This window comes from Dromiciops gliroides, chromosome 1, assembly GCF_019393635.1.
Source record: "Dromiciops gliroides isolate mDroGli1 chromosome 1, mDroGli1.pri, whole genome shotgun sequence".
NCBI lineage: Eukaryota > Metazoa > Chordata > Mammalia > Microbiotheria > Microbiotheriidae > Dromiciops > Dromiciops gliroides.
In genome coordinates, this window is record NC_057861.1 from 615,250,670 (window position 1) to 615,267,215 (window position 16,546).

The window sequence follows — 16,546 nt, forward strand, 5'->3', positions numbered from 1 at the left end:
AATAAATTGTAATTACCAACTTTAGTGACCCAGCACGTGTGTGTGGTTTTCCTCTTCTCTCAGTCTTGGTTTGATGTAGAAATTACTTTTTTTTTAAATGTTTAATTGAAATAGCTCGTGGCTCTGGAGGAGTAGAACAAAAGTCATTTTTTAAAAGACCGAAATGAAAGTTCTCGGTAGAGAGAAGTTATAGGAACGTTTCAAGTACCTCCTAAAAGATGTCTTACAGACGTGTTGAGAAAGGTATTGTTTGGTATGCAGATTTAAGTGTATGTTTTTTTCTTCCAGTTTTCCAGTAATATTTCTAAAGAATGCCATTTATTAAGTGCTCCGAGTTTTTTTCAAAAGAGGTTGTAAATGCCTTGATCATTTGAAATCTTTTTTACACGACCTGAAATATATCAGGAAATAAACACATTACATTGGAGCCAATGCATGCTAATTTATCTCTGCTAATGTGAAACTTTTCATAGAAAGCAAACAGCTGGAAGAAATAAAATATGCCTGACTCGGAAACTGAACTTAAATTTAATTGTTAGCAGTAGTGTGCTAAAGTTATTGTGGTTTAATGAGATATTCAGAATAAATAAACCCTAACCTCCAACTTTGCTTCATTTTCACCCCACCCTCACCCTTGTTCCCACTCAGCCCCAGAAGTGTTCCCAGCAATTCTCTTCCCAACTGTCCACCAATGGACGAGGCTTGGAAACTCCACTGAGGACCCAAGCCACAAAGATGCGTTTCATGGTTTCTTCCAAAAGTTGCAAAGGGGAGGGAAACGCGGGGGTGTCACTGGAGTCTGAATATGGCGAAGAAAGCCACTTTGACAGGAGTAGTTATCCCTTCCTAATTTACAGCCCCCAAGGCTCTGTGCTCCTGGCTCTGGCGGCTGCAATCAGGAGGAGTGTTACGTGTTTAAAGGCGCAGAGAGTGTTTCTAGGTAACCAGCGGCTTTGGGGGCGGAGAGGAGCCCTAGGGCGCTCAGCTTAGAGAGAAAAGCAACCTAGTTCACAAGGGGGATAACCCCGGGAACAAGGAAGGAACAAAACCTTGGAGCAAAGAGATGAACCGCTCATCTCCCCAACTGAGACCCTGGTGAAACTCAATGGTAACGGAATGGAACAGCAACACTGAAAAAGTGTCTCCCTGGTTAGAAACCACTCGGAGACTCGTCCATCAGGCTTCACCAGTTAGGGAGCAGGGGGACGGGAGATTTCGAGAGATCATATTACAGATAAGCAAAAATAATAATAATAAGGAAAATGTGAGGCGTCCAATGCAAAATGAGATAGGTACCACTTACACGTGGAACAGAACTGAAGGTTTCCGGTCTACCAGATGCTAAGGGACCAGAGGGTATGGGAGGGGAGGGAGATGGCTGGGGAAATCCCCACTTTCCCAGTCGCTTGAATGTTGCGGTCGGAGTTTCGCAGGATTATGAAGTTTAAACTCGCTGCCAAAATATTTCTTCCCAGACACAATCCAGTGCCCACACTTCTAAATAGGAAATGAAAGTTTTCTGAGCCTCCCTTCAGATTATGTAACTGTTGAAATTTTTGCTCCAAGTTCAAAAGCGAAATCCTGAGTTCGTCCAGTGGAAGGGGGCGCTGCAAGCCGAAGGTTGTGGCTTGCCAAGCCAAGAACCTTGGCTGTCGCTGGAAAGTTTCGCTGCTGCTTATTGTGTACGTACCTCTGAGGAGCCCCGAGTTAAAGCTAAGTGGGCCGGGGAAAGTGTCCACTAAAGATATATGCAGGATTGTCAACCTGAGCAACTCTAGAGGAAAGAGGGGTTGAGGGTTTGGCGTGGGAGTATACAAGTAGACTTCAAGAACAGAATCACAGGATGTCTCGTTGTCAGCAAGTGTCTGATTAACACTGTCTTTTATTTTTGTTTGCCTTACCCCTGGAAAGCTAAACTCTGGGAATAGAACTGAAGATCTGTTCGCATTTAAACTAAAAGGCAAAGATTTTGTTAATTCCCTGGAGTAGTCTTGCATTCGTTACGAACAATGTGCACCTCTTCACCTTGTAAATTTGTATTCCTTGGCAGAAGAGAGAAAAGGCTTTCATTCTGCTTATTTACGTTCATTGGTCCCCCAGTTCTGTCAGAACCCCGAATATATTTTCATTCCTTTTGTCTGTATCCTCGAAGTGTTGAATTTTTGAATGATATCGAGATTTTTTTTCTGGTTGATGAAAGATTTGGGATTTTCAAAGGCAGTGCCCTCATGGCATAGACATAGGCAGTATGGATACAGTATGTTTAGTTGCTGTTATTTTTTCCCGTGTGTTGCCTTTCTCTCCGGAAAGGTACTAGCTTGCTGAAAAATGAGGAACTTTCTCTCTTATTACTACTATGATAATTATTGATAGTTACATGGCATCTTCATTATTCCCTGTACCTATCTCCCCTCCCCTCTTTTCCCTTGCCAAATAACCAACCAACCAGACAAAATCCTAGCCCAACACCACTGCAGCGTCGAAGTCAGAAGATGTCACTCTTAATGTCGATCCCTTAGCGTCTGACTGCTTTCATTGTCCGGCTGAAGACCCAGCTGGTCTCACTGTGAACTTTACTCTCTCCCCTGCGGTGCCTTACGCTGACAGAACCCAGTTCGGAAGAGCGCCGCCAGCCCAGCGCCAGCTCTCAGACTGGAACCACTGAGGACCACAGCAGCTTCACAGCCGCCACCCCGCTGGGCCCAACGCCCCTTCCTCAGCCTCTATCTGTAGCCTCCTCGGGAGAGACCACCAGCCCCATCATTCAGCGCACAAGATTCCCTCCAGGTAACCTCGCCGCCCAAGGCCCTAAACCCTTCCTCCCCTGGTGGATGGGGAAAGGAGATGCAGAATGGGCTGGTTGGTCACTCTTCTTGGTTTCCAGGTCTGATATCTATGAGAAGGCTTACCTTAATCAGGATCTCTTGGCCTGATCATGTCGCTGGCAGATAGCACATAAACTTCCTTTTTCATGGTGAAGCTTTGAATGTCCTAGTAATGGGACTTGTGCTTTAGGGCTAAGTTATGCATTTCCCTGAATCATTTTTTTCCAAGAAAATCACAGACAAACCCACAAATTATTATCTTTTTAAGGTTTCAATATATTCGTTTTAGTCACAGAATGGGGGGGGCATCTTCTTTTTTGCTTTTAAGGGGCATGGCATCATCATTTAATATAATTATAAAAATTTTATTTCTATAAACCACAGGATTCCCATTTACCTCTAGTGAAAGCCACTTTGTATTACAGTGGAGGAGTTTTATAGAAGATGGGGTAGTAGGGATTTTTTTTTTAAAAGAGGGCTCCATTCTTCCCTTTCACTAGTATTATTGTCTCTCCTTTAAAACAATTAAACAGTGATTATTAGTCTTTCATTTTATTTTAACAATCCTAGCAGCAAAGTCTTTTGATCCTAATTGATGCCAAGCAATGCTCTCTTCTCTACACTTTGGAAGTAAAGATGTCTTCTCCTTGGATAATGAATCAGTGGGATTTGGAAATATGGGTAAGATAAGGATGTCAAAAGAAAAGCAAATTATTTTTTTTAAGTCATTCATTCTTTTTATGTGAATCTAACCCTATCACCTGGCCTTCCTTTCTCAAGGAAAACAAGTTACTACAAGCTGCTGCATTCATATAACCATAAAGCAAAGAGATGGACTATTTAGACTTACAGTTAGCTAAGCCTATAAAATACCGTGACTCAAAGCTACATGAAAGAGATGTCTCAAATTGCCATATATCTAGAGGGTTAAGGACACTAAGAATACTTTGTGCCAATAACTGCTTCAGCAGTCTTGGTTGAAACTGATAGGCAAACAGATCCTAATTCTGTGATTGCTTAGCTTCTCTTAGCTTCCCCTTCCCTCCCCACAGATCCACTCTCCCCCCCCCCCATAATACTTCATTTACAAGGGGGGGGGAGTTTGAGAAGTGCTGATTGTTTCAGTCACAAATACGGTTTTTGGTCATGGATAAATATATGTATACTTACATATCATGTGTATGTATATATCCTTGGGATGGGCATTTTGTTGCAGTTGCTGAATTTTCTCTTTGCAGTTGAAGCAAAATGCCCAGAGTCAATTTTCTGGGCCTACATTCCAACTCCTTGCCTAGAGGACTGACCTTGGTGGTGATTTGGGGGAAGTGCTTCATACTCAGTAGAGCTATTGGAAAGGGGAGTATTAGGAAGAAAAGTGACTCAAAAGCAGATTGACCTCCTCTATCCTAACTCATAAATATGTCACTGTTCCCCAGGAGTACTAAGTCTGATGTCCGGCAGCTTCTTTATGAACTCAGTTTCTTATGGGCAAATGGTCTGTGGCTGGGTGAATGAAGTGGTCTTTTCTTTCCCAAAATAAACAAACAAGGTACTAATTTGCTAGTCTGTTAGTTGCCCACTCAAGATCTTGGTTGTCAAAGAGGCCATTGCAGTTAATACTCAGTAGTTTTCTAGCAAATGCTCTGGGTTTTAACCAGTGACACCAGGCTGCCTGGGTTTAGAGGAAGACCCAGACATTAATTTTGCTCAAGCCTGGGGTTTGGCTTCAGAGGGCACTGCCTGCCTAAGATGCCCTTTGACACAGCACTGCCAGTCAGGAATTTCTGGGGAGTGAGAAAGGTCGGGTTTTGGTGTCTTCGAAAGGCGACAAGCTTTGGCTTTGACAGCTTCTGAAATAGAAGATGAGGGAAGGAGACCTCATCACAAATTGAAGGGGGATGGGACAGCAATCGACCTCATTAACTAATTAGTTTAGCGAGAATTCTTATCTGTTTCTGAAGGCTTTTTTGTTTTCTTCTTTGTAGATATGCCCTGCGTGCAAGCTCAGTATAGTCCTTCGCCTCCTGGTTCTAGTTATGCTGCACAGACATATGCTTATGGCTCGGAGTACAACTCGGAGATCATGAACCCAGACTACCCCAAACTGAACATGGACTTAAGCAGTACTGAAATCACAGCCACAGCTACCACCTCCCTGCCCAGCTTCAGCACCTTCATGGAGGGTTATCCCGGGAGTTACGAATGCAAGCCCTCTTGCCTCTACCAAATGCAGCCGTCGGGTCCCCGACCCCCAGTCAAGATAGAAGATTCTCGGGGGCACAATTATCACCACCATTCGTCCATTCCGCCGCCTTCCTCCTCCTCCGAAGAGGAAGTGATGCCCAGTACCTCTATGTACTTCAAGCAGTCTCCCCCTTCCACCCCAACCACGCCCAGCTTCCCCACGCAGCAGACGTCCATGTGGGACGAGACACACCAGCTGCAGGCCACCCAGACTTGCCTAGCAACAAGTCACCTGATGGATGCCCCAATGAAAACCCGCTTCCCTCTGTTCTTCAAGCACTCGCCACCTCACCCTCCTACCCCCACCCCAGTGGGAGGCCACCACCTCTGCTATGATCTCCTCCCGCTAGGAGCTGCGGACCGGGCGGCTGCTAGTGGCCAGCCAGCCCCCATGGAAGGCCATCCTTATGGGCTGCAAGTAACTAAAAGGGCTGCCTTGGCTTTCCCCCAGCTAAGTCTGACACCTACTGCTGCTGCTGCCTCAGCCGGGTCCGGACTGCTAGGAGAGAGTACCAACCTCCCCTCACCTCCCAGTAGGAGCTCCTCCTCCGGTGAGGGCACTTGTGCGGTGTGTGGGGACAACGCAGCTTGCCAACACTACGGTGTGCGCACCTGTGAGGGCTGCAAGGGCTTCTTCAAGGTGAGCGTCTCTGTTCCCTTTTCTTCTTCTCTCCCCTAGTCTCCTTACTGTTAGGCTCCTTCCATCCTACAGTCCAGAAATTTAACCACTGGCATCTAAGCCCACGAATCTATGGTAGTCATGACCTTCATCGTCCTGCTACTTAAGGTAATTCCCCAGGTGTAAATAAGGAATTACAAGGGGAAGCAGCCTGGATGCATTTGTAAAGATGTCTAATTTACAATCTAGGAGTTAGTTTAGACTTCTGGAGAAACTGACTCATTCAACCTCTGTCTTGCATTGAGCTTATTCATTCACAGACTTTGTAGAACACTTAATTATTCCGCCTTCTCTCCAACAAAACACTCAGGCACCCCTGTGCATACCTGATTTCCTCCCTCCTTTATTTCTTCACTGGAGAATTCACGCATTCACTCTAAGGTTTGCTATTGTTGTTTTTGGAAGGTGGGGGAGGAATGAGGAGAGCTAAAAGATAAGGTTAGGCAAATGAAAACTAGGATTTAGAGTGGTGGACAGAAAGTGATTTGAGTAAGTATGGTGTAGAACTAAATATGACTTATTGTTGTCAGCAGATGACAGAGATTACATGGATAAACGAAATCTAAAATTAATACAGAAATTTCATTTCAGCCATTTGCTTTAAAACCCTTTTGTTATCAAGGATTTGCCAGAGCTACTTTTCAAGCTATTGCATGCCTTTGACTTGGATTTTCCTATCTTATGCCTTTTTCCTGTTTACAACTGGTAAAGAACAAATAAAAGGCCAGATGGTGAACAGGAGTAGAAAAATAATGAAAACTAAGAAAGGGATGGATAATCCACAAATATAGTCAACCCTGAATAATTGAAAGTTGACTGAGATACCTAAATGACAAAACATTCCAAGGTAGAACTCTCCATTGTGTCCTACCAATAGCTTTCCTTTTGTTCCAGCTATTTTACTTGGGGGGGGGGAGGGCAGTACATAAAAGGGGGGGGGGGATAAACAAGCCAACCAAAAATAATCTGTTTATTAAAGAAATGGAAACATATTTTACCCAGTGGTCTTCCACCATTAAATTGAATTCTTTTAAAATGTGACATGAAGTGCAGTTAATGATTGAAATTCAATTATTGAACCATAACGATTCCTCCTGCTTCTTAAATTCTGCAGTCATACACAAATGCAGGAAATGTTTTTGGTTATTGGGAAAAAATGTATAAGGTATTTGAAACAAAATGTCACTGGAATTCAGTTGGCACATGTCATTCAAGCAAGTATAGTTTTGGTAAAGGCTACATTTTCATTGTAAAAACACCAGTTAGTAGCTAGATTCTCTGTTAGCTTTGAATAGATTTACCAGTCCTAGAACCAGCTAATTCTGTAAAAAAGAAACTTGGGAATATATGTATTCTTTGTGTTTGTGTGCGTGTGTGTACATGTATGTATGGGTGTCAGAGTTGTTAATATTGAATTTAAACTTTTGCAATTGAGAATATTCAGTTATGTAGGTGAAAGTGACATGCATGTTTAACATTTACCTTGTTAGAGCTTAGTTTTATTTGAGTAGTCTTATTAAGTCAAGTTTGAAGTCTCAGAAACAAAAAACCAGGTTACATGGTAAAAAATTTACACTCATTTGAAAGACTCTGGTAGAACCTGCCATCAAAAAAATTATATAGAGAATCTTCGACAACAAGAAGGTTATTTACCCCAGATTATATGGATTTGTTTTCTACACTGCTCATGCATTAAATAATTTTTCGCTCTCCACTTTTTGTGTTGGGTAATCCTGGGTTTATAGTCATTTGCAAATTTTTATTCTAAATATAGGCATATACTATCTAGCTTCTTGGTTGGAGAAGGAGGACATTATAGATGAAACAATATTACAGGAGGCAATTGGTTCCATAAAAATAATGTTATAATAAATATTATCAATAAGTCATTAGCTGAGCAATGGTACATCTATGGGTATTGTAGTAGCTTGATTACAGTGTATTAAGGATGTTATTGTGATGTGATGATAGGTGGAGCAACTTTAGAAAGAGTGCCCATAGAATAAATAATCAGTTTACACAGCTTTCTTGTAAGGACAATATTACTTTTAATGTTGTGGCATGAAAGGATTTCATTTTTAAAGTTATCTTTGCTAAAATATTCAGAAAGTACAGGGAGACAAAAGACTGGGCCTTGAAATCAGGAAGTCCTCCCTCTGACATGTACTAGCTGTATGAACATGGACAAGTCACAGTTTCTCAGTGTCCATGGGGAACTTTCTAAGATGAATAGTGGAATTGCCTTAGTAGAGAGAATTTGCACACCAGGAAATTGTCCATACTGATGAAATGACAGATCCAGAATACACACAAAAAAAAAAAAAAGAAAGAAAGAAAGAAAAGCTATGATTCTGGATGAAAATAACAATTATTTGTCTAAGCCTGCTAAATATGACGTAACCAACAAATTGGTTATTTGAGATGACATTGATGCAATTTTTCTATAAATACATGATTGTAAGAAAAGCTTTTGTTTCAAATATCAATAGACAAAAAAACTGAATTGTAATATTCCCTTCCTGCTCTGAGTCTGAGGGGGTTTTTTTAAATAGTAGTTAAATATATTTGCTTTAAAATCACTTTATCTCCATTAATGTTTCTTCTTCAAATACTTTTTAAAAGTCTTGTATGTCATTGCTGCGGGTATTTACACCAATGAAATTCATCATAAACCCATCCCTGCCTTAGCAGACAATCTTCCTGAGGTTGCTATGGCCTTTCCTGACTTCTGGTGGCCAGTCTTCCAAACTTAGCTAAATTAGTATAAAGATAACAGATATAAATCCATTTTTAGGCACTACTTAAAGTCTATCTAGCTTGCTAAGACCTGCCATTGATAGTAATCCAATGGCACAGCCATCACCTCCATACCAAAGTAAAACATTGAAACAAAGACTTTTAGTAAAAGATTTTTAACTAATATGAATTCATATCTTAAAATCTGAAATCTTATTGTAGTTTTCTAACATCAATAAGCTGAATAAAATTTTTATGGCAACATGTTTAAGTTTCATATATATAATATATATACATATATGTATTATATATTGTTTAATTAATTTGTCCCCCTTTCTATTACTCTACCTCAAATGGCTAACATGCCGTTACTATGATGTGCTCACAATAAGCATAGCAAATAAAGTTCATTCCAAAGAATTTTAATAAGGAATTCTAATAAGGTCAACAATAATAGGGGGAGTAAAACAAGAAGAAAATTGTTCCTAAGGGGATTTTACAAGGAGATAATCTAATCCATAAAGGTATGATGCATTGACCTGGTAATTTCAGATATTATTTTATCATTCAAAGTTGACTGTCTCCTGGGACTTGCTTCACAATAATCCCAGATGATTTTCATTGTCAGCAGCTAACACTAATAAAATTGTTTTTCCTGCAGGCTAGCATGTTAGGAAATTAAATTTATCTAATTATATGAATTGCACTGTCACTTTTCACATTGTAATTAAAATACATCTTGTCGGGTCCTAGCTCTTTCAAGAAACTATTAGTTAACTATCTCTATATTTTATTTCATCAGAGAACAGTGCAGAAAAATGCAAAATACGTTTGCCTGGCAAATAAAAATTGTCCAGTAGACAAAAGACGTCGAAACCGATGTCAATACTGTAGATTTCAGAAGTGTCTCAATGTCGGCATGGTTAAAGAAGGTAAGAAAGTTGTGCTGTTTTTAATTAATAAAAACTATTTACTCCATAAGTATAAAAAAATTGTTTTAATGTTGTAGTGTAATTTCTGGATTCATTTGTGCTCCCAAATGTTTTGTTACTAATATGTATTTACATTTTTAAATGTTTTGTTATTCTAGTCTTCTAAAATCAATTGATATATGTATAAATAAATATGGCAATCTTTTTAAAGTTGATTTTTATCAATATTTCATTACAACTATAGATAGAAAATGCCTTTTATAATGCTTATTTTAGCTCTCAGCTGTGGAGTGAACATTATTTAGAATTCACTGCTGCTTCTAGAAGATAGATCACATGAATGATTTTTAAAATCACTTAAAATATGTTTTGATTCTCATGATTTATGAATGTCTTTGAAGGTTCAAATTTTTTTTTTTAAATCAGTTGTTCGTACTGACAGTCTGAAAGGAAGGAGAGGTCGGCTGCCTTCCAAACCAAAGAGCCCTTTACAGCAGGAACCTTCCCAGCCCTCTCCACCTCCTCCTCCAATCAGTGTGATGAATGCCCTTGTGCGAGCTTTGACAGATTCAACTCCCAGAGACCTGGATTATTCCAGAGTAAGTTTTTATAAAACTTTGACATCAAATAAAGGAGCATGGTATTTCTTTATTTCAGTAATTCCACTGTAACGATTGGAATAACGCCACCTGCTGCATACTTACTGTAGAAGAGTTCTGCCCATGAAGGGAAGGTCTTTGAGGGCAAGACCAGGAGTCAGGAAGTGACGCGGGCTAGTGGGAGGAGGAAGGAAGAGACTGGCGCTCAGTCTTGGGCTCTTTCCTCTGGACTCTGGCGGAGAAGGGAGCTAGAAATGTGCTCTCCCTTTAATAGATAGAAATCTAGGCCTTTCTCTCTCTCTTTACCAAATTCTTATTCTCCTTAATAAATGCTTAAAAGTCTAACTCTTGCTAAAGCTTATAATTGATTGGCGACCACACATTAGATATTTTAGACAGACTAGCTAGAATTTTAGCCCTTAACACCACACATTCAATTTGTAGTCTACTGACAAAATAAGTGTCCTTATAAGTAAGCCTTTCAGTACCAGACACATATTGCTAGATGATACTTGATTGTTATGCCAGTGGAAATCTGCACAGATTAATTTTTAAATTGTAGATTTCACAGAATCACAGAGTTGGAAATAACTTTAGAAGTTATCTAGCCCAACCCCTGTATAATGAAGAATCTCCCACCCCTACAACATGCCCAAAGAACCTAAATGCCTTCTCTAACATTGCCAGACTCTACCTAAATATCTCAGTGATAGAAAACTCACAGCCTACCAGGGTAACCCATTCCTTTTCTGCATATACCAACTGTTAGGAATTTTTCTTTAGAGAAAATTCTAATCTTCCTCCCTTTTAATATCCACCAACTGTTCATCATTTTGTCATCTGAAAAGACATAGTATAAGTCTAATCTGTCTTCTACATCTCAATCTTTCAAATATTTGAGGACAGCAATTATGCCTCTCTAGTTTAAGAAGATTTCTACTCCAGGCTAAATATATCTAGTTCCTTTAACTAATCCTTTTATGATAGTATTTCAAGTCCCTTACTGGTGTGATGACCTTTTTTCCAGATGTAAATGCCTATAAATGTTCTTCCTAAAATTTAGTGGCCAGAAACAAACTGCTCTAGATACAGATTGACTAGAACAAAACAGAACAAAATGGAACTATCACCCCCTTAGTTTTACACAATATAATTCTATTAATTCAGACTACAATCTCTTTTTGGTTATCACATCACACTATTCATTCATATTGAACTCCAAATAAATGAAAAGCCTTGCATCTTTTTTTTTTTTACATAAAATGCCATCTAATCATATTACTCCTATCCAGGATATGTATGACTGATGTTTTGCACCTGTTCAGCACTTTCTATTTATCCCTATTAACTTTCATCTTATTATGTCTTACCTATTGTTCCAATCTATCAAAAATCTTTCTAGATGCTAGTTCTATCATCTAACTTATAAGCTGTCTCATCCAGTTTTATACCCTTGGCAAATTTGATTAGCATATTATTTATGTCTTTATCCAAGTCACTGAAACAACACAGACCAGAAGAGGGTTATGGACTAAGTCCTGCAACATATCACTAGAGATTTCTTTGTAATTTGAACATCAGATCATTAACTTATACTCTTTGGGTCTAGTCATTCAGACTAGTCCCATATTCACCTATCTAACCATCTTATCTACAAGGATATCATGACAGACTTTGTCCAGTACTTTGCTGACTTTCTAGTACACTGTCTACAACATTTCATTGATCAAATGTCTTACCTAAAAAAGGAAACCATATTAGTCCAACTTGACTTATTCTTAAATGAACCCATGCTGACCTATATGATCAATACTTCTCTTTCTTAGTGCTCAGCAAACATACATTTAACAACCCACTCTAGAACTTTGCCAAGAATCAACATCAAGTTTACTGGCCTATCGTTTACCGAATCCATTATCTTCCTCTTTGGGTAAATCTGTTGGTTTGCCTTTCTCTAGGATTCCTCAAAGACCACTCACAGTTCTGCAGTCATATTTATAACTTCTCTCAGTACCCTAGGATGTAATTCACCCAGGTGAGGTAACCTGAAGACATTTAAGTTCTTTCTTGTCATCTTCTCACTTATCTTAGTTTTCAGTCTCCCTTTAGCTATTTTTTGGCTCTTTCTAATTCTAAGAACATTCTCCTGGCTAAGAAACTGTTGCAACAAATACATGTTCTCATCAATGTAAATGCTCCTTTTAATGATGCAAGATGATAATATATTCTTATCCTGTGTGACTCTGGTTCATGCTCTCCCATAAATCTGCCTTATAAGGGAGCTACTCAATGTACAAGATTTCCTCTTCTAGGTATCTTAACGGTCCATTGAAGAACTCAGACTATTTGTTGTCTTTCCCTTACTCTTGCCAACTTACTCTTGACCAACCTACTTCCTTTTTCATTCAGATGTTTCTAGGGTGGTACTCTGAGTAGGGAAAACAGAAGCAATATAAGTTTAATAATTGTGCTTTCTCTCTGTCTTCTGTTATCATCATCTTACTCCAAACAATGGGGTTATGTATTTCTTACTCTTCTGACCTCCAATACAGCTAAATTAAAAGTTTTTTTCTTAGCACCAGCTTTTTCACCAGCTTCAGGTCATTCTGAGTCTTCAGTAACCTTCCTAGCAGTATTCTTATAGGTCTATGGTATTGATCCTCAATTAAGTTCCATATTTTGTGTCTTTAAAATCTGAGTTCATCAGTGAGATTCTGTATAGCCATCTATAGTCTATAAGTATCTCCCCTTTTTCTTTCCCATCAGGATCATTTGCAATTGCAGCATCAGAGTTTCCTTCTTAAGAGTCTCTTCATATCTCTTGAGCCAACTTCCCTTTTAAAAAGGCTCAGTCCATGGGATCCTGCCTCTGAATTCTTTGACATATTTCCTCCTATAAAGTCCAAGGTACAAGTCATACTATGGCTAGTATCTATTAGAAATGCTAAGATGGGGGCAGCTGGGTAGCGCAGTGGATAAAGCACTGGCCCTGGATTCAGGAGGACCTGAGATCAAATCCAGCTTCAGATACTTGACACTTACTAGCTGTGTGACCCTGGGCAAGTCACTTAACCCTTATTGCCCTGAAAAAAAAAATGCTAAGATGACTTAGCCATTTCTATTTTACCAATTGGAACCTATAGATCATATCCAGGATAGCAGTTCTCCTCATCATTTACTCTAAATTATTAAAAGAATATGATCATCAAGGCCTCAGTAATTTATCAGTTACTTTGCTTTTAGCAGGACAAGACCTCAAGCAGACGTCCATCTAGTCAAAACTCTCAAATATTTGTCTATTTTGCCTCCAAATAAGTTTCATGATCTATGACAGAAAGTCATCATACAGTTCTTCCATCTGGTTAAGCAGTCTGTGGTTCATACACACCATAATATCACTTGTATAATACCCATCTTTTATCCTTACCCAAATGCTATCCAATGTGCTTCTCACTTGTAGGCTTATAACCATCCCTACAAACATATATGTTCATAATATAAAGTAATACCCTGCTGCCATTTATAACTAATCTATTCCTTCTGAACCAAAAATACAGCTTCATTGCCATATAGGAACCATAAGTTGTTTCCTACCAAGTCTAAGTGATTTACCTGAAGCTTTACTTGCCTTTTTATGTTAAAATCTAAAATTCACTTTTTTGTTCATTTTCTATGCATTATTATATGGCACATGACACCCATTCAAATTATGGCTTTTCTGTCTTTTAATGATTTTTAGAATGTCAATTATTATCATTGGATTTTCTTGGATTATTGGATTGCATTAAAATTTATGGTAATAGCAAGTTATATTTTAGGTGATTGTTCTTATCTTATTTTAATCATAAGTCAAGTCAACAAGCATTTTTAAGTGCCTACTGTGTGCCAGCTGCTATACTAAGTACGAGAGGTATAGAGAAAGATGAACAGGTTAACTAAATTGTTTAATTAAAGTCATAATTAAAGCCTAGAATTTAATAACCTTAAATAAAGCCTTTAATTTCTGCCATTGAATAAGTTAAAAAGAGAAATAGAAAATATGTTGGTTAAGACATTTTCGAGGGGTTTTTTTTATTTTTAAATTTTTTTATTTTTTAGTAAGGCAATTGGGGTTAACTGACTTGCCCAGGGTCACACAGCTAGTAATTGTTAAGTGTCTGAGGCTGGATTTGAACTCAGGTACTCCTGACTCCAGGGCCAGTGCTCTATCCACTGCACCACCTAGTTGCCCCCATTTTCAAGTTTTAATCTCCATATATCAAAATGTAAGCCTTTCAGATTGGTAAGTGAGCATGTTCCCCAAAGTCTGTAGGAAGCTAAGTCAGAGAAGTTTTTCTCAAAGTCACAAAAACCAACAAAAGAATTCAAGAACTCTTGGTTCCATGACTTATCCCCTGACCATTGGATTAAACCCCTTTGTTTGAAAAGTACACTCAGGTTATTTTATATTTATTTAGTCAAAACATGTCACTTTAGGTTCTCCTTAGAAATTTTTCATTTGTTTTTTTGTTTCACTATTACTTTTAATTTATTAACACATATTCATACTATGGTTCAGAAAGCACATAATTACTAGTTTTTTAAAATGTGCTTTATATATCCATTTCTTGACCATTTTATGTATTCATCATGAGACATGATGATTTCTGGCAATCAGAGTAGATTAGTAGTAACTGATAATACATGTAAGAAACATTATACAGAATGAGGCAGCCACAAGCAAAAATTATGATTGTGTATTAGAAAGATATTAGAATTAAGCTAACAATACATGTAACCTATGTTTTGTCTGCTAAATAAACACTCCAAGGTGTGTGTGTGTGTGTGTGTGTGTGTGTGTGTGTGTGTGTGTGTGTGTGTGTAGTAAGTACTCATAAGAATCTATTTCTTAGGCAGCTAGGTGGTACAATGGATAAAGCACGAGACCTGTATTTAGGAGCACCTGAGTTCAAATCTGATCTCAGACACTTGATACTTACTAGCTGTGTGACCCTGGGCAAGTCACTTAACCCTCATTGCCCCACCGGAAAAAAAAAGACTCTATTTCTTAGAGTTCACATAATAATGTGAACTTTTCTTTCTGGAGAATGGTACTTCAACTAGAGAAATATAATAATTTTGGAAACCATGACAGAAAAAACAAACTTTTTTGAAGTAAAAATGGAAATTGTGGAATGTTTTGAAACATATGCATTTATTATTTTAGAACCCGTTATGTATTTAAATACACTAGATTTGACAAGGAATGCAAAATATATATCTAGGGGCAGCTACATGGTACAGTGGATAGAGCACTGGCTCTGGAGTCAGGAGGACCTGAGTTCAAATCCGGCATCAGACACTTAACACTTACTAGCTGTGTGACCCTGGGCAAGTCACTTAACCCCAATTGCCTCACCCCCCCACAAAAATATATCTAATTTAATTTGCTAAAAATTATAATATTTGTTATATTTTGAAATGTGTTTGCTTTCATAGACCTAGACTAGGCTGAGAGACAAGAGACTTAATTTTCTTGCCTTAGATCCAAAAGAGTCAAGTTTTTTAATTTAAAAAAAAATTCTTAAGCTAAATTCAAGGGAAACATGCATTTTTCTTTTTCCTCTAAGTATTGATGATGTTATTTATGGACTTTGTCTAGAATTTCAGAATGCATATATGACTCATTACAATATTTTGAGAGTCTGTTCTCATATCTCAACCTCCCATGTTCTCTGACCTTTTCTGGTCTTTCAAATTCTATGCAGGCAAGTGTCATGTTTCCTTATGTGCATTGTATATGGAATCTGAATCTAATAGGAGCCAGAGTCCAAGAGAAGACATTAGAAGGGGGAAAATAATCAAGATCATAGAGGCAGAAAACTATTTAGAGGCTATTAGATGAGCACCACAGCTATTGAAGGAAAGACAGTGAAGAATGGGCACTTTATTTTAATTTGAAAATACGTTTCATTCCAAGGGGAAAGTTCGAATAGTTTTTATTCTTCCCTGGCCTTTGAAAATGTTATGGTTTTTAAAACATTATTTTTTATATTGCTAGTGTTATTTTAAAGTATTGGACGTTTAGCATGAGCTTACATAAAAATGTCACAACTTTAAATGAATTGACCTGCCATGAATGGTTGCAGATCTCATAAAAGAAAACTACATTGAGATTGATAAATATATGTGTGTATGTATAAAGGTGTGTAATACATATACAAGTACAAATATCTGTGCATATGAATATTATATAAATATATGTGTATATCTATACATACATGCATGCATACACACGTTGGACAGAAAACTGGACTTGGAATCCAAAGACTTCGGTTCTAGTCCTGCTTGTGACTTTTATTGGCTGTGTAACCATAGACTAGTCACTTATCCTCTCTGAAGTTCAGAACAATACCTATAGTACCAACTCTAGAGGATTTTTTGAGGCTCTGAGATAATATAGTAAAGTGCTTCCAAAAATTAAAGTACTATAAAAATGAGTTATTGTTAGTGACATTCAAGATCATTTTCAGTATCCTTATACATCTATAC

General features: G+C 38.2%; 1 protein-coding gene across 1 annotated transcript in view; it reads left to right on the forward strand.

Annotated features, from left to right (window-relative positions):
- The window catches only part of NR4A3 (nuclear receptor subfamily 4 group A member 3), a 35,129-nt gene that overhangs the window by 1,235 nt on the left and 17,348 nt on the right, over positions 1-16,546 (forward strand). The window contains 4 exon segments of the mRNA XM_043977646.1: positions 2,608-2,787; positions 4,811-5,709; positions 9,287-9,416; positions 9,843-10,015. Of these exon segments, the coding sequence (XP_043833581.1) occupies positions 2,608-2,787; positions 4,811-5,709; positions 9,287-9,416; positions 9,843-10,015 (1,382 nt within the window).